Source organism: Fukomys damarensis, unplaced genomic scaffold (genome assembly GCF_012274545.1).
Source record: "Fukomys damarensis isolate Sample0158 unplaced genomic scaffold, DMR_v1.0_HiC HiC_scaffold_4, whole genome shotgun sequence".
Classification (NCBI taxonomy): Eukaryota; Metazoa; Chordata; class Mammalia; order Rodentia; family Bathyergidae; genus Fukomys; species Fukomys damarensis.
Genome location: NW_022900916.1, coordinates 45,176,401 through 45,195,558, shown reverse-complemented (window position 1 = coordinate 45,195,558; position 19,158 = coordinate 45,176,401). Strand labels below are relative to the sequence as shown.

At 36.5% G+C, this 19,158-nt stretch overlaps 1 protein-coding gene across 2 annotated transcripts in view; it reads left to right on the top strand.

Annotated features, from left to right (window-relative positions):
- The window catches only part of Cped1 (cadherin like and PC-esterase domain containing 1), a 294,620-nt gene that overhangs the window by 69,670 nt on the left and 205,792 nt on the right, over nucleotides 1-19,158 (top strand). For both annotated transcript variants that reach the window (XM_010635340.3, XM_010635339.3), the window contains exons 4-5: nucleotides 733-839; nucleotides 11,671-11,743. In XM_010635340.3, coding sequence (XP_010633642.1) covers nucleotides 733-839; nucleotides 11,671-11,743 — 180 coding nt within the window. The remainder of the gene's footprint in view (nucleotides 1-732; nucleotides 840-11,670; nucleotides 11,744-19,158) is intronic.

Below are 19,158 nucleotides of genomic sequence, written 5' to 3'. Positions count from 1 at the left end.
TAAATCCATTCATACGCATAAATGTTACTTTAAAAATGTTCGGATATTATACAAGAATGAACTGAGATTATTTTGGCGGGTTTCTATGATTTATTGATAAAGACCCTTTCCTTTGGTAAAATAGCTGAAATATCAATCAGTTGCTTCAGTCCGTGTAACACTCTAACATCAACTCACTTCTGCTGTCTATAATGAGATCACGAGTCCCTTTTATATAAAACCTATCTTTTTTATTTCATTTAATTTTACTTTCTGTCTAGTGTAACTTTTTGGAGTAAGAAGTGTTATCAAAATACATTTGATTTGAGATCTATAAAAATAGAAATATCCACTCTTAGAAAAAATTAGCTTTTGTTTGACTTCTTATCATTATTTGATTTTACAACTTTCTCCTCTTTAAAGAAGATGGCACGATCTCTCCTTTCATTCTCCAGACAAGACTCTATAATAAAATTAATGACTTAATGCACTCTAACTGCAGTCATTTATTTATAATATCTTAAGAGATATTATAAAATGTCTCTTCAGAAAACTGAATTTTCTCTAGAGTAAAATACTAAGTATAAAGTGTTGGCCTCAAATTAGAAAAGTTGAATGTTAGTTTGAATAGTAATTTTTTCTTTTAAATATATTCAGAATAACTATTATTTTTGTTTTAGGATAATTTTATTCTTTAAATGGTGCTTTAAAATATCCAATAAAAATAATTTTTCAATATTCTTTTGCTCTTAGGTAATTTAGACTCTTGGGATCTTCTCATTTGCCTGCCTTCAAGGAAAACTGATGGAAAACCCTGTGCATCCAAGGCAGATATGTGTCAGCTAGGTTTACATCAAAAGGTAAATAGCCTAAAAGTGTTCACAGATTTTATGAACTTTATGGGTATTAATAGTGGTATTTCATAGCTCATAATGCTTTTTAAAAGTCTTGAAAAATTAGAGCCGTTAATTACATCTTCAGACAAAGTTGCAACTGGCCATGTGTGCTAGTCAGCTTTGCATTGATGTGATAACATATCCCCCAAAATCAACTTATTTATTTTTGGCTTGGAGTCTCATAGGTTTTGACCCATGGTTGCTTGACCTCGCTGGCTTTGAGTGTATGGAGAGGCAGTATGCTATGGCCAAGACCATGTGGTAGAGGAGACTGCTTACTTCATAGTGGCCAGGAAGTTGAGAGAGAGGAAGAACTGAAGTCTCAAAGTCACCTTCAAGGGCATACTCCCAATGACCTAACTTCCTCCACATAAGTTCTACTTCCTAAAGATTGTGCCATTTCTCCAGTTTGTAATAGCTAAAATTTGGAAACAACCCAATTGCCCATCAACGGGAGAATGGATAAAGAAGATGTGACTTTGCTTTTTATAAAATGGAGTACTACTCATCCATAAAGAATGAGAAACTAGAGACATTTATAGCTAAGTGGATGCACATTGAGGACATACTCTTAGGTGAAATTCATAGGACACATGTGTAAATACTGAATAGTTGCTCTGATGTGATAAACTAAAAGTGTAAGTAAGGGTCAAACGTATAATTGATATTTTGTAGTAGAAAGAAAAGGTCTAAAAGTGTTGGGCAAATGGGAGGGGTAGCGGAAAGGTAAAAGGGGAAGATAGAATAAGAGAAAAGGAAAAAATTGAAACCGAGTCTTTGTAAATAGGGAAGGGTGGAGTGGGGGGAGGCTAGGGAAATGGGGAAAAAATAAGAACCAAGACCTGTCATGTAATGGTACAAGATCCCAATGATGAATGTAACTGTATTGTATATCTAAAATGTACCAAAAATATATTTTAAAAAAAGATTGTGCCATTTTCCAATAGAGCCAAAGGCAGGTAACTAATTGTTTAGCCTATTAGCCTTTAGGAGACATAATGCAAACCCTAACACCATATACTTTGCCATTAAAAAAAAAGAGTCACCATGTTTTGTGTGGCAAAATCTCTCTCAGTTCCAGGAGCTGTCAAATAGAGTTTTTACTCAGTAATACTCAAACTGGATCTGGAATTCTGTAGCCTATGAAGTAGTGGTTACCCTGGCCACTTGTTTATTCAAAGCAGTCATCGCTAACTTTTTCAAACTTAACTTAAATGACAAGAAGAAGGCATACAACTTCTTACTAAGTTTTAAAACTTGACACTCAATATTTTCTGTCTAGATTGTATGAACTTTTGTCAATGCTTTTAGAAAAGTTAGCTACACATTCTGCATTGTCTCTAAGAATGCTAAGAATTTTCAGAGAGCTGCTGCTTATGACAAGTCTGTGAAAAAGTGCCACACCAAGGTATTCTGAGTTCTTAAATGGACTTGTAGTAGCCTACTGTAATTACTTGGTGTTTATTCAAAGATGGTGTAGATACTTCCCTTCTTTTTCTGTTTATTCCCCTGATCTTTCAGTCAGGCACAGTTATTTGGATGTCTGTATGAATCTTCAGCCATTCTCTTTGTTTTTATGATTTTTTTTCTATACTGAGGCTTTCTGTTAGTTACTTTTCTCTCACTGCTGAGGCAAAATACGTGGCACCTCAAGTTAAAGGTGAAAGATTTATTTAGCTTACAGTTTGTAGAAGTTTCAGTCCATAGTCGGCTGGCTCTAAGGCAGGGTGCCACATGATAGAGGGGCAACCAGTCATGGCCAAGGAACACAGTAAAGCAACAAGAAACCTTAACAGCATCTTTCGGCCCCTTTTATCTTATTCAGACTATTTAGGTCATGCAGCACTCATGCCCTTAATCCCAGTGGCCTCGGGCCTAGCCCCACATCAGCCAATCACGCACTCTGGATTCAGCCTCCTCTGAGAAAGCATGAGGCTTTGCAGGGTGAGTGGTGGAGGGATCTACGCACAAGCCACATTTGGCTCAAACACAAGACCTCCTACATGCTAGGAAGTTCCTGTACCACTGAGCTATAACACCTCATCTGTTTTCTTCAAAGCAATTTTTTTCTTGTCATTCTTTAAATGCCTGTGTTCTCTAACATTGTTTCCCAAATTTTAATTACCATTTACATTTGATGATTCCAAATCTACAGGTAACATTCTGAGCACTTTTCAGGCTTCTGGCTTGGATTATGCCTGAGCTCCTCCACTCGGATGGTCTCAAACTCATCCCACTCCTTATTGGCTCATTATTTTCCCCCATAAATTTGATTGTGCATTTGTGTTAGAAGTTGCCTTAGAAGTCTGTTGGTCAGAAACATGATCAACCACTCTGTCATCTAAGATCAAGGTCTAACCTTCACCCCTCAGCCTTTCCTCTGCTTTGTCATCTACCTTCTTTCAACAGCCAGTTCGAAGATCTTTAACCCCTTAATACTCCACAGATCTGTTCTCTACATTGCATACTTATTTATTCTGGTAAGATCACCAGCACTTTACCAGTGTTATTGCTAAATCCTCTTCACTGGTTTTTCTGAATCAAATATTTCACCCCTGAAGTTCAGCCTGTCTACAGTTATTTGAAGAAAAGTATAAACTGATTAACTAACCTTATTATTCTTATGCTTAAAATATTGAATACCTTCTCATCAATCATAAGAAAAAGTCTACACTGTGATCTCTATGTGAGCCTTCAAGCAGGAGGCATACCATACTCAAAAGGCATTTTGAAGAGGGCAAAATTGAAGACAAACTAACAAAGGAACTATATAAAATGTTTTGGCAGAGTAAAACAAAAACCAAACCAAACCAAACCAAAACAACAACAAGAACCCAGTGAGTGGCCAGGGATTTAGCTCAGTGGTTCCGCCAACTGCCTCGAAAGTACAAGGTCCCAAGTTTGATCCCTGGTACAAAAAACAAAAACAAACAAACAAACAAAAAACCCAGTGAGGCATTCAGGGAACTAACAGCTCCTAAAATTCTCACCAGCTCTTGTCTGAAGAGAGGTATGTAGAAGAAATCATGTAGTCAGAACCTGACAAGAGATACAGCCAAGAAAGAGGTGTCACTAAAACGTCACTATAGACCAGGGGAGAGCAGCCTTTGCCAAATCACAGGCCTGGAGAGAGGGATCCCAGAGATAAGAACCAAATGTCTCCTACCCACCCAGGTCTTGCCCAGGCCTCTCAATAGTCCAAGGCCATTGCTAGTCAAGGGGCAAAATTGTCTTTCTGCCCATAGAAGTCTTCCTCTCAGGGAAGAAAATGGTGACTATTTAGCACAGAAAGCTTCTGAAGATTTTCTGTGAATGGCTCTCTCCTCGAAGTACTCTTTTCTTATCTCTTAACTTGAGGGTAACACCATAAGTGATGCTACACTGATTATTGTTTCTTAAAAACCTTTGTTTTTTTCTGTTGCATACATTTATTCTAACTAATTTTTTCTGCCTAAAATACCCTTTCTCTCTACCTCAGGGATTTTCAGCTCTAACCAATTGTCTCTGTCCGTGTCATATTTGGCAATATGCCGAAATGTGCTTGGTTTTGTCACACTAGGAAGGGAGGTGTGTTACTGGCATCTATGGGCCAGAGCCAAGCATGCTGGTCAATATTGCATAATGCACACAACAAAGAATTGTGAAGCCCAGTAAATTAATAGTGTAAAGGCTGAAAAGCCCTAATGTAGTCCCTTGGCCTGAAGTCAACCCTGCTGGTTTGCTAGGCTCTACACTGCTAATCACTTACTGCAGGCAGGGTTTCCTTGCTTTTCCCTTCCTGAATACTCTCCTAATTCCTCATGCAAATTTCTCATTTTGTATGCACTTACTGTTAACTCTATTTCTTGTCATCTATAAATTCAAGCCAGCTTTGCCCAGCTAATGAGGACAAATACTATTATATTGATGCTAGTATCGACATTTATTGGGTAATGTAGATCTCCCTCAGAAGCTTCCCCCTCTGTTTCCCTGGGTCTAGAAGATATCGCTCATGTTCTTGGAAATAGTGTTTCATAGTCTTCCTGCAGGCTCCCCTTGTAGCTCACTACACCAGTTGCCTAAGGAATACTCTGTGGCTGCTCTGATATTCCTGAGAAAGGTGCATTCCCTGCCTTGGGTGTCACCTACAGCTACAAAATTCTTCAGGTGCTCAAAGTCTTTGCAATCCATCAGTTCTGTGTGAACCGGATATAGATGTATAACAGAGAGAATGTGCCTTTCTCCAGTCTAGTTCTTCACTTTGTTTCCTGGGTTTCAAAACAGATGATTTACAACTTGGGCAGTGCAAAGTCAACATGCAAATGTGCTTTTTGTGCCTCTTTCATCCTTCTCTGCCTAGAATTTATACTATTAACTCTTGCACCACGAATCAGTACCTCATGATTTTGGTTACCTTATTTACGCTCTGTAGCTACAGTATTTTTCCCCAAATAAGAAGACAGTAGACTCTGGACAGTCTCCAAGACATTTGCTAGCTTAAATTTGCATGGGAGTCACAAGAGACCAGCAGAATCTGTGATGAGGAGAAACAGCAAAACAGCCAGTGACAGCAATAGACCAGGTGAGGAGAGTATGTGTCAAGTAAGCAAAAAGAGGAACTCTAAAGCACAATCAATTACGCTGAGATCTCTTGTTCAAATTTTGAAATAGTTTAAGATTTGCATCAAAATTACTGCAACATTTCCCCATACTCGGAGTTTACCATAAAGGTAACATTTTACATAACCATGGTACATTATGCAAACTAAGAAATTAACATTGGTATCTATTATTGACTAAATTTTAAAATTCAGGCTGTTTTTCTGATCTAGGATCCGTTGCTTTCATGTCCAGTTTTAATTTCTCTCCTATCTCTCCCAAACTCTTGACAGTTCTTAATCCTTTTCTTTCGTGACCCTGGAAATTTTGAAGAATAATGGTTAAGTATTTTGTAGAATTACCCCAATTTTGACTTATCTGATATCTTGTCATAAAATTATGGGTTTTTGGAAAGAGTACCACTGAAATTATATACCTTTCTCAGTTTAAAATGTAAGAGACACATGATGTCCTTTTGTCTTACTGCTATGTTAATCTTCATCACCTAGTGATGGTGGTAACTTCTGGGTTTCTGTACTGTGGAATGATTATTTTTCCTCTTGTAATTGGGAGATGATACCTCAAGACCATACAAATATGCTAATTCTCCTCAAATTTTCACCCATAGATTTTCATTTCCAAGAATGGATCTTACCCATAATAATTATTCTATTCTTCTTGTGGTAATTTCTATTCTCCATTCTTTCCACAATTATTTATTGGAATTATTTTTTAAGAAAGAGCTGTGTCTATCAATACGACATGCCTAAATTCCTGAATTTCTTTCTTTCTTTCTTTTTTTTTTTTTGAGACAGGATCTCACTGTGTAGTTAAGACTGACCTAGAACTCACTATGTAGCCCAGGCTGGTCTTGAACACACAGTGATCCTCAGCCTCCCAAGTGCTGGGATTACAGGGGTGCATCACTGTACCTGGCTGTTTCTTTATTTAATAGAAAAAAATCTTCTGTGAGAAATTTCTTGCCTTGAAGATTACTTTTACACTAAAACCATTTACCAAGATGGAGGCCCCAAAACATGAAAGGATTTCCTTGCAGAATGTCTCAGCAATGTTGTTCTTGGCTTTCCCAACTCATTCATACATTTGTTTAACCATACATTTATTTATTTATTCACCTATTCCTTTGATCTTTCTATAATTGAAGGACTGTATTAAACTCTGTTTTAGATGCTGAGAATACAGTTAACAATATAGACAAAAATCCCTGCTCTTGGGATCTTAGACACTTGTAGGAGGTTGGGGGAAGAAAAAAAAAGGTAGCTGGGTAACTGTTAGATGGAAAAAAATACTGAGGAGAAACTAAAGCCAGGACAAAAAAATATACAGGATAGAGGGTGAGTTTCCAATGAGATGAGTGGGGAAGAGTCCACCAAGCAAATGACAGCTGAGTGTGGACTGGAAGGTGGGGAGCTCATCTAGTAGCTCAGTTAAAAGCCACAGACACAGATGAAGGGAACAATAGGCAAGCATCAGGAGAATGAGGAACACAGAAGTCCTATGTGACTGGAACAAGGTGAGATGGATGGGAGGTGGTAGCATAGTGATGGGATCCATGGAAACCCTTGTATGGAGTGTGACTTTTATTCTTAGTGAGGTGGGGGTGGTTGGAGGGTTCTGATAAATGGAGGTGACATGAATTGCATGACTTGCTCTGGCTCTCTTATTGTAAGTACCCAGTGAACTAGGACCAAATCAAGAAGATCAGTTACTGCAAAGATGTGGGCCTGAGCTAAGGGTAGCTTGGACCGGTACAATGACAGTGCAGGGGTGAGATAGCCAGCCCTACTGAGGTGAAGATATGTTGAACATAGAAGTGACAAAGAATGATAGCTGACAATTATATAACCTTGGTACGTGCTAAGCACCATTCTATGTACTTCCCTATTTATTTATGTGTTTTCTTTATAGATGAGGGGACTGAAACACAGAGAGGTTAAGGCTCTTGTCTAAGACTTTGTAGCTAATAACTAAATCAAGCAAGATTCACACTCAGGGAACTGACTTCAAAATTCTGCTTTTCAATCATATCAATATGACTTTTCAAAATAAGTATTTAGGCACTGTGCTCCAGCCTCATCTAACGAATATTCTTAAAGAATACATAAATTCTTAGTAATATATGTAGATAGCTATCTCTTTGGAGAGTGAATACTTTGAAGATGTATGAGCCGTGACTTATTTATGTAAACAATGGAAATATCCGAAAGACAAATTCCTTCAGATCTGTTGAGGATATATCAGAATTTTCAAGGACTTTCACAGGAACAAAGAAAAAGAGCCTGCTCAAATTAGAATTACTAATCTCATGAGAGCTTTGAAATTTTAGTGCTTAATGAAAATGGTCATAAGATCTGTAACACGAAATGAATAGTCAGGAGTCTCTCTAATCCGGAAGACAGTAACATGAGTTTAAAACCTTGTTAGTTCCTATATGCTGGATGCCAGATAGAGTCCACTATTCGAGGAAAGCTAAGTTTAGTAACTGAGGCTCTATCTCATTTCAAACAGATGGGCGCTAGCGTTTCAAACCGTGAGGGAGGGATTATTTCTAGATTTAAATGTTTGTAGGATTAGCAATCCCTAAATCCACCATGCTGTTTTTAGTACTGGGGGTGCTGCGAACTACTGAAATGGCTCTTACTGTAAAGTATGCTAGGGCATTTCCAAGTTTAGGTGAATTTGAGGGAACGGTACTTTTGTATGAAAGATGGAGAAAGACTTTCCTTTCTTTGGTTAGCTGATTCTCTTAATTTCTTGTCATTAATATTTTTCCTTAGGGCTGGGGATTCAGCTCAGTGGTTCCACCGCCTGCCTTGCAAGTGCAGGGACCGGAGTTCAATCCCTGGTACCCCTTCCCCCACAAAAGGAAATAAAACATTTTTCCTTGCTGTGGATATTGAATGGCTTTAGGAGGTCTGATTTTTGATAAAATAAAAGGCATGAACAAATACAATGAGGGGAAAAAAAAAACCCAAGCCAACAGACCCCTAAGATACAATATGATGTGTGTGTCAGTGTCAATGTTCAGGTAACCAGTAAAAATTTCCCTCTGGGTTATTTCTTATTCTTTATAAAGAGTTCAAATTTGATTGTCTACTCTCTTTAAGAAGTTAATGATGTTACAATGATTTATTATTTTATTTATAAACATTTTTCAAGTTCTTATAATTAATATATTTTTGCTTTTATTGATGAACTATGTCTCAAAAGGATGATTTTTTCTTTACTTTTGACAATATATAATAGAAAAAATTTAGGTGTAGATCATCACATACTGAGTTTTAGAGATATGTTTGAGTGGAAGTATTTTTAAATGAACATGCTCTTCTCCCAGTTTGATCTGTAAGAAATACACCGTGGTGTGAATGACATCATCCTTCTATACACGCAATCAAATTCTTTCAAAGGTGGCGGGGCATGCATATCACATATTGAGTTTTAGAGATATGTTTGAGTGGAAGTATTTTTAAATGAACATACTCTTCTCCCAGTTTGATCTATAAGAAATACACCATGGTGTGAATGACATCATCCTTCTATACACGCAATCAAATTCTTTCAAAGGTGGCGGGGCATGCCTATGATCTGAGCACTTTGGGAGACTGAGGCAGAGGATGGAAAGTTTGAGTCCAGCCTGGGCAAATTGGTAACTTAGCAAAACCCTGCCTCAAAATACACAAAGGGCTGAGGATGTAGCTCAGTGAAAAGGCCCTAGGTTCAACTTCCTACACTGAAAAAGAAAGGTTTCATGCCAAGTAAAGCAACAGTCTTCATATAAACACATGAGTGTGTATGTGTATAAGGCATCCAAATACAACATTGGTATTTGTTAAAAAATAACTTGGGCTATACATAGTGGTGCATACCTATAACTCCAGTACTTGGGAGGCTGAGTCAGGAAGAACTTGAGTTCAAGACCATTCTGGGCTACATACTGAGTTTGAGACCAGCTTGCACTATAGAGCGAGACCCTGTCTCAAAAAATTCAAAAAATAAATGTAATAAATGATTATTTGCCTGATGATGAAGTAGTAATGCAGGTTTAAGTGTAACAAATATTCCATTTTGCTAAGGGATGTTAATATTGTAGGAGGTCATACCTGAGTGGTGTCAGTGGATGTATGGGAAATCTCTATGTCTTTGTCTCAATTTTGCTATTATCCTAAAACCTCTCTAAAAAATGGCTGTTAAAAGTGATCGCTGCAATGTTGAACTGGAAAACTCATCAGAAGAAAATCAACAAATGCAGATTAAGATGGCTTTGATGATATTCCACTTGATAATGGTGTAAATATTTTATGTCTGATGAGATACGCAGAAGCAAAAAAACCTAGGATTTAGGAGAGCATTATTAGGTTCCATATCAAATATGTGATGTCATCAGTTTTACAACAGCAGTATGACCCATGACCCTGGAATGTTCTCACCTCTCGTGCTGAGTGAGTTGCTACTGCTTAGGCTTGTGTTCATTTTCAGAGATGGGTAGAGGTGATATTTCTGGTGTCACGTGTCATCACTGTTAAGTCATCGACGACTCTGTGTTCTAAATATGTGCTTCAGAGGGAAGAACACGAAGAGAAGTCGTTAGGTAGGGGACAGAAACATCTGGCCTTTTGAAGCATGCTTTTTGTGTTGCTCCCGAGTCAGTTCGTGTTTCAGGTCCAATGTTTCCCATGAGGAGTCTGTCTCTTTGATATGACACAGCAACCTACACTTCTGTCTGAAATTTGGGCTAACTACGCCATCATTGCCGTATGAATATAAATTGCTTTGGCAACAGTAATTCGTCCAGTTACTGTTATCCACTTTACCGGGACTCTTCTACTCTCTGCAGTGTGTGTAGGATGGGACGGCTCTTAGCACACATACACGGCAACACATTTCTCTGAATGCTTCAGGAAAACGTCAGAAAAGGGCCTGAGCTCTTCCTTGGCCTTTAATTCTGCTTACCTCATATTGGTTCTGTTTCTGAATCCTTTCATTGTCACAGATTCTATTAAGGCACTAACAATGGAATGATTTTGCCTTATGTAAAAATAAATGGTTCCACGTTATTGACTTTGGAAGCTTGTCACAAAATAAATTGGAATGATACTTTGTGCGTTGTTAAAAAAATTAAAACTTTGGCAGTGCTTTGTGTATCCCTCTAGCCCTTCTTAAAAATCTGAATTGATGAGTTCACAGCTTTTAATGTCCTTATTTTCCACATCTAGTTGCTGAAATTTCTTATTTTTTAATTTGAGAAATGTAGACAACCCTAAAACTGAAATGTACTATACTGATAGTCTTTCTTCAATTCTCAGTGTAGAAGACTGTAAATGCCTAGATGGGATTCTTTTTCTCCAACACAACTGAGCCCTTTTTATCTAGTGACACCCGTAGCACACAGTGGAGAAATTATAATCTTTATTGGGCTAGAGAGAATTAATTTGAAAATAATAATGTCTCCAAAAGTGAATCTGATTTTTGAGATAATTTGCATACAACTCTTTTCATTGGTTTTAACAATATTTTACCATACTGTATTTGTTATTACTTTTGGAATTTAGTTTATGATACCTAGTTAGTCCATTTGGAAATTCACGGGTGAGAATAAAATTTGTTTTGTCTTTTCTTCATAAGCTAAAATATCCATAATTAAATATATAAAAACATTTATTAAGCTTCCTAACAACAAAGTTCGGTTAAAATATTTTTGTGATGATCTGCTTTGTATGTAAAAGCAATAATATCCTTCAGGATGAAGACCATGTATGAAATTTTGAGACACATTCAACACTGAATTATTACTAAGTATCTGTATGATGCAAATCAGTGATGTCTTTGGAACGTTGGAATTCAGTTGACTTTGAGGTGTGTCTGGTGCTGTTTATTGCAAGGCAAAATTAGCAACTATGAAGTTATTTGTGTTAAGATACTCACCATAAGTACTTTTTATATCCAACAAATGTAAAATACAGAAAAGATTCTCAAGAGTATCTTCAAATATTTTGAAGATTTCTAAGGGGTTTTGTCTCATATTATCAAAGAAGCCACTTTCGTATTCTGGATTGGAATGCAGGCTTGCAGTGATTTAAAGGTTAGGTGTGGACAGTATACAGAGAGCTTCACATTTAAACTCTTTGGATTTCTGTGTTTTCTTTGCTTCACCATTTATAAATGCCTAACTTACTAGAATCTCTTTTATTCCTTTCAGATAAATATATTACCAGAAATATATCAGCTTTGCAGAAAAGAAGGATTATGTCAGATAATTAGAAGATTTCCAGGTAATCTTTAGTTTCATTAATTATGAATATGTGTGTGAAATATGTATCCTTAGCAGACATCAACTTATGAGGACTCAGAATGGCAGCTGTAGCTCCTTTGTCTATTTATCCCACTGTCTCACATCTTGTGCAGTCCACAGATTATGTCAATGAGCAGACCTTGATAATAAGTAATACAGGCATAATGCTGTTTTTTTCTTTCACCTTTATCTTGTTGAATTGCTGGATGTATATTACTTTTTCCCTACTCTGTTTGTGTTTAAAATAATTGCTGGCATATTTTAAAATGTATTTTAGTAGCTCTTGGTTATAGAAAATTTGAAGTTTTTAAAAAAATACAGGTTTTTTTCATGATTAAATCATTCTGATCATAAAATTAATTTTTCCTTTCTAAAATCCTCTCACTTATCCATATGTTTAAGACTGGATACAGAGTAAATGACTTCTGTCTTGACTATATTAAGAACTTCAGAGAAAATTACCACCTCCAATTTTCACAGAGGTTCAGCCAGTGGGAAAAAAATCACCAGAGGTACATGAGCCTTTATAGATTAAATAAGCCCTTACTGGTGAAATGATAGCCTGCTTTCAAACACACTGCAGAAGGGATTCTCAAATTTCATGTTTAAAACTCATTTGCTGTTTAATACTTTATGTCCTTAGAAAGTATTTCATTACATAATTAAAATTTAGATCTGCATAACTTTAATTGTGTTTTTTACTAACTTACGTCCCAGTGGAATCAGAAAACTGAAGATGTATCAGCTTTTCCATGGGTTTTGTGTCTCCACATCAAACATAAACCCCCTTGGCATATCCCATTGGAAATTCTACAGAGTCTTGTATTGTCATTTACCAGGAAGTACAATAGAAATGAGTCAGTAATTCAACTCTCAATTTAAAATACATTTCTATGTAAATAGCTGAATAAATTTGGTTTCCATAATTATTGTTTTAAATGATAATTATAAATGACTGTAATCTCTGGGTGTTTTGTAAACTATAGCTGGATAACTTTTCTTCTATAAAGAAGTAATAATTTGTGAAAATTAAAATAATTTATTTCCATTAATACAATATTAATGAATGTCCAGGGTTCCTTTAGTTGTCTGCATTTTGGTTGCAGCCTATGGATTTTTAAAGTCTGTTTTTCTTTTTTATTATTTGTATTTCAGAATGGTTGATTCAGAACACTAAGCTTTTTAGCACTGTAGTTAGCAGAAGAGAATCACAGTTGTGATGTCCTGTTTATAATTTGAAATGAATTATCAGTTTTAAAAATTTATTCGTCTTACATAAATTTAATTTTACTTCCATAAAATTCAGAAATATTTCTGTCTTCTTTTGCTTTTAAACATGGCTTAATCTTAAGAACATTTATAAATTCTAGATATATATAGTCCTTTTCTCACTGTCTAGTGTGTTAATATCCTTTTTTTATCTCTGTGACTAAGACAGTATTTTCATGGAAAATACAGTTTTTTCAATGAAATTGTCTCTCCTATCATATTATCTTTCTTCAGCCAATGATAATTTTCCCAAACATGGAACTTTAAAAGCATGTATCTGCAGCATTATTTTCTGTTAGATTGTATAAAAAGTAGCTTTTGTTGTAGATTGTTACTAAAAATATATGATATGTAATATAAACTCAGTATTCATAAAACTAAACATATTTTGTTTATTGTCAATGATAAAAATGTAAGGGCCAGGGATTTAGCTCAGTGGTGCCGTCACCTGCCTCGCAAGTGCAAGGTCCTGAGTTCAATCCCTGGTACCAAAAAAATTGACATTGAATTCAGATTAGGTAATAATGTACCTAAGTATATGGTATTGTTAGAAAGGTAAGATAATAAAACTAAACATAATACTAAATAATGTTAACATTTTATTTAAAGGCAGACTAGCTCTTTTTTTTTTTTTTTTTTTTTTTTTTTGAGACAGGGTCTCCTTTTGTAGTTCAGGCTGGCCCTAAACTTGCTGGCCTCGAACTCACAGTGATCCTCGAACTCACAGTGATCCTCCTGCCTCAGCCTGCTGAGTGCTGGGATAACAGGTGTGCTCCACCATACCTGGGTAGCCCACTCTGTTTTAAGCTGTGTTTTATTTGGAAGCTGACAAAGCACATATTTTGAAACCAGAGAGTTTTGCTTTGCCACCTTTTAGCTGAGTAATTTAACTTCATGGGGTTTTTGGGGTTTGTTGTTGTTGTTTTAAAGTTGTAGGTAGTGTTAAGAGGACCTATCTCATAGGTTTAATTTTAAATCAGTGAAATCTATATGCATGTGTATTTGTGTATACAGTAGATCCTCAAGTTGTAATTGGCCTGACATACAAATAACTTGTATTAATTAGGTTAATGGAAGATTCATCCACTTCTTGTTATCCATAGCACGTAACCAAGTAAACATAGCTCTAAGCTGTATTGACTTAGTTGCAACCAGCCCTTGGGAACAGATTAAGTTCATAAGTTAAGGGTCTACTCTATATAATTTTATTTGAAGAACAAAACCTATCATACTTAATGCATAATGCTCAAAATTGTAACTTCATCATCCTAGATTTGAATAAGAAGGCTCATAGTACGTAAGATTTTCTTTATTTGCATAATTGATCATCCCCAAAATTTTATGTTTCTGTCAAAAACTGATGCTCCCCAGGCAACCTGCCACAGTTACGGGTATTTGTCAGAGGACATGAGATGTCGAAATCAGAGACAACTGATGCTTTTATTTATGACAATAGCAGTGGGACAATTACAAGCATTTGTACCCTCTACTGATTCCAGGTTCATCTCCTGGCTAGGTGACCTGTAGTGGTGGGCATATCAAGAGAGGAACCCCAAGTTTAGGGAATATCAGTCTTTTATAGTGGGCAGTGACCTTTGGTCCAGAGGAAGATAACAGATTTGTTAGATTTGCCCTCTTTTCTGGAGTGAGGTGCAGTCTGTATTTTTCGAAGGTATCTACTGTATAAATACCTCTGTAAAGATGGTTCAGAATAAAAGTTGTCAGAGACTGTTTAAAGATGTGCAGATGCATGAAAGTTGCATAGAGATGTGTCTCCAGCAGTTTCAGAGAACACCTGATAAATTTTGCCTCGGAAGCACGATCAATGTATAATTCTGAGCAAGATTTAAAGTCTAGTCGTGCTTCACTTTGCTGATCTGTAAAAAATACTGAATTGCAAAATGGTCAATAATCCCGAGACGCTATGATTCCATTACACCTTTTCTCCATAAAGACTTGCTGTCTGTTCCAGGCAAGGTAGAGAAAAAGGTGCTAATAAAAGAAGCTGATCTTACTGGTGAAGGTAGTTGGGGCCACGCATGTGAGGTGGGACAGTTTTGACTAGTTGCAGAGGAAGGAATGGAGACAACATGTAAGGCTAACACAGTCTGTTCCTTCCATAGCCAAACAGTGTACCCGACCTTAGACTTGTGACTCACACAGAAGGGCACACATCCATGGAAATTTTACTGGCTAGCACGAAGATTTATCTTTATCTCTCCATGTAATGTTTTGCCTTTGAAAAAGCATTTTATGATATTTAGCTAGTCCAAACTTGTTGGTCGTGCTTGTTTTGTTTTGTTTTATAAAAAAGAATTGCCTTCCCACATTTGAACTAAAAGTATAAAAGAACAAACAAGAGAACTGTTTTCGTTGGGTTGTGAAATGTTATTTTTGTTCTTTTTAGTGCTGCATCATCGTCCAAGAAGTCCTGGTTAGAAGTGTGCCAAAGGCCATAACTCATTCTTTTCAGTAGTTTTATCTTAATTCTAAACCCTGGCTCTCATGTGAAGTTTGAAATATACTGAGATTTGTCTCAAAGATAACACCGAACCTTTGAGAATCTATGTGTTCATTTCTAAAATAATATGTGAGTACATAAAGAAAAAGGGATGTAATAGATAAAATTTATCACTTTCATTGAATCTAAAGATGTGGCTTAAAAATTTTCAGGTATTTCCCACCAAATATAAAATATACTATTAAAAGAAATTATTTAAAAATATTGTTCAATAAAAAGTCACTTATCTGAGGTGGCACTGACAGTAACGTTCTGATATTCCAGATCTAATATTCTCAGTAGAGAAGGCCAAAGTTTATATGTTCTCAAATCCAGACATCCTCTCTGTTTGTTTTCTGTGGGATTCTTGGTGATTCTCTCATTTCAGAGACTCTCCCTTTCTGTGCCACACATGATTATATTTTTTATGCAAAACATTTTCCCCCAAGCAAAACTCTCATCTCTTTAGTATGACTGACTTTAGTGAGGTGATAGCAGAAAGTAAGCTGATGGAACTAATTCAGACTAAATTACACCCTTACCCTAGTCATAAGCCTCTTAGATATATTTGCATTTTTGTAAAAGAAGCTTGCAAACCCAGTGAATTTCTAATTAGTAAAATTTCTGCAAGTAAATTCAAATTCCTATTCAATTTCTCAGCAAACCAAAGCCTACTGAATCCATCCACTTTCTTCCATCTCTACAATGATTGGTCCAGTTCACTCAATGCTCTCTCTCTTTTCCTCCTTTTTTGCTCCTGTGTCTAGTATTTATCCAGACTGTAACAAAAGAGTTTTTATCCCCACTTCATAAATAAATGAAACAAGCCTATCACATTTGCTCAGAGAAGTCTAGTGACAGAAACAACGAGGCAGGCCCAAGTAACCAGCCTTCTGAGGCTGTGGTTTGATTCTAGATTTTATCTGGAAAAAGAGTCAAACACAAAATGTTTAGAGGGGTAACATATGATGTAGCAAATCTCTACTGAATTCAGGGGCTTGAGAGGCTAGATAATCAGTACCTTTTCAGGATTCGGCCTGGCATTAAATGTAAAAACTCTTTAACCAGAGTTCAATCCTCGGTACCAAAAAAAAAACAAAAAACAAAAAACAAAAAAAAATCCTCTTTAACAGAAGTCTTTAGTGCCTAAGAAAACAAACCAAGAAGAGTTGAAGACATAGCAGAGGACAAGGCAGTACCAAGTGTCCCTAGTCAGTGTGTCTCTCAGCAATGTTACAGCTTTGGAAATCTAAAGAAACTTCCTTTCTTCTTATCCCTATGAAAATTCAGTGACTGATTTTCCAGTTGCCTTTCCATTCCTGATAATCTGCCTTTTATTTGCAGGTCATCTTTTTTCTTATTTCCATATATGAGAGAAAGTATGATATTTGTCTTTAAGGGGGTGGCTAATTTTAATATTATATTCCCCCAAGTCCTTAGTAACTCTAGCTTCCATTTTTCTCACACAATAAGAACTTTACTGACCTTAGCATCTAAGGAAGCATAGCTTTCTACTTAAACCTTAGCACTGGTGGTGAGATGGACTGTCAACATCTTTTTCTATTTTTCTTACTACTATCTAGCAATGTTTGGATCATTCATTGAGTTAAATAAGAAAATTATCAACTGGGTTACATTCCTCCTTCTCCACTTCAGATCTACTGTCAGTCTTGGCAATTTTAATGTCCATACACACGACCCTCATAGCTCTTTGATCTTATCATATCCATGGCCTTCATCTCACTTCCACTTCAGTCTCCCACTTTTGTAGTCTTTCTTGGTCAAGTGCATTGGTCAGAACTCTGAAAGCACCAACTAATTCACTACGCTGTAGTCTTGGCCTTTCAGGCTTCACCCCTTCAATGCCGCTCAGCCTGGAGACTCAGATAACCCTATTGGCACTTTTAATTCTGACACTTTTCCTAAGCCCATTAGTCAAGTTTTAATCACGTTTTTTCCCCCGCAAAACCTCACTTTGTCACCTAAGTACTTCCCTACAACTACCTGCAACATTTGTATTTTTCTCCTTTGATCCATCCACCTAGAAAAATCCTACAATCTGATGTCTTGGTTCCTACAAAGTAGACAATGTAAAAAAAAAAATCACATTAATGTACTGTTCTTTTTTTCCTAGGATGTCTTCTCTGCTTTTGTAAAATGAAATAAAAAAAAATCACACAGCTCTGTCAATGGTCAGTTCAACAACCATTGCTAGGAAAACTGGCTAGTGGCCCCTGAAGCAGCTTCTCCCAATTACTCTACAAAATATTTATGAAATACATACCAAAAAGAACTGTTCCTAACACTCACGGTATAGAAGAATCTAGGAAGAATTCCCATGCATTTGAAGGCTAATAGGACTGAATTGTAGGTCTTGATCCTTTGTTGAATTCAGAACAGGTGGACAAGACCCATGGCTCCACCATCAGCACGTATTTCAAGAGAAAAGCCAGCAGAGTGTCTTAATAGTTTAGGTGTGGCTTGTGAAAGAATGTCTCCTTAGAGTTTTATCCAGCCATTAGCCTGGCTGGATAAATTAGACACCAGGAAATAGAGCATTAATTTGTCTTTCAACCATAGACTTGACAGAAGCCAGATAGTAGGCCAAGGATACATTCCTTCCAAAGCTTCCAGAGCTTTAAAGAAAAACAAAAATAAAGAAGAAAATAAGTGTTCGAAATTCACTGACCTAGAGATAGTTATAGGGAACATATTTTTGGCAAACATTTCATGCTAAAATTTTAAAATATTAGTTTTAAAGACTGCCTTCAGAGTGAGATCTACCTAGTTTGCAGAGATGGATTTATACTACCTTTCCTTTATGTTCTTATTCTAGTCAGTGAAAGCTTCTTTATGGCAGAGTATCTTCACTGTATGTGTTTGTCTCTCCACGTAACTGAGATTTCCTTAACGTGGGAACTTATTTTTACCACCCAAGTTCAGTGAATGATCTGTAGTTCCTAGTATACAACAGTCCCACTATTAGTTTTGAATGTTGGAGATAAATAAAATAGCAAGCATGCTAATGAAGGGTGCAGTGTTCTGGAAGGAAAGCCCTGCCGGTCATCAGAGGGCCTTGTCGGCGCTGAGACTGATTTATCCATTTACCCCATTTACTCACAGTGAGCTCCATACATAGCAGATTCTACAGAGCAGAGAATAGCAGAAGTAGGAATTATTGACTCATTCCTCTAAGTCTTAATTACCCCCTTTTCATGGTAAGATATTTGCATCTATGAAGGAACTAGACAAATTTTTTAATAGTAACCATAAGCAAGGTAGAACAATATCAACAAATTTCATGACATAGTAGCAACTTCTAGGCTACCCTTACAGCCTGAAGCCTTATCACCTCATTGTAGTAGACTAGAAGAGATGGAAACCTTCCTGATATTGCTGGTTGATCTTCATGCACGTGGCATAGAGATAGAGAAGTGATTATGTCAGGCAGGCTCCTATTTTTGTACTGTTTCAACCCAAAAGTGTTGAACATATTTGTCCCCCATTTCTTTTGAGGAGAGGCTAAATTCTCACTGCCAGAGAAGGAATCAGGAAGTCAACTGGTAGGAGGTCTTTCACTTTATTAATCAGTGACTTTTCACTACTTTTTTTTTTTTTTTTTTTTT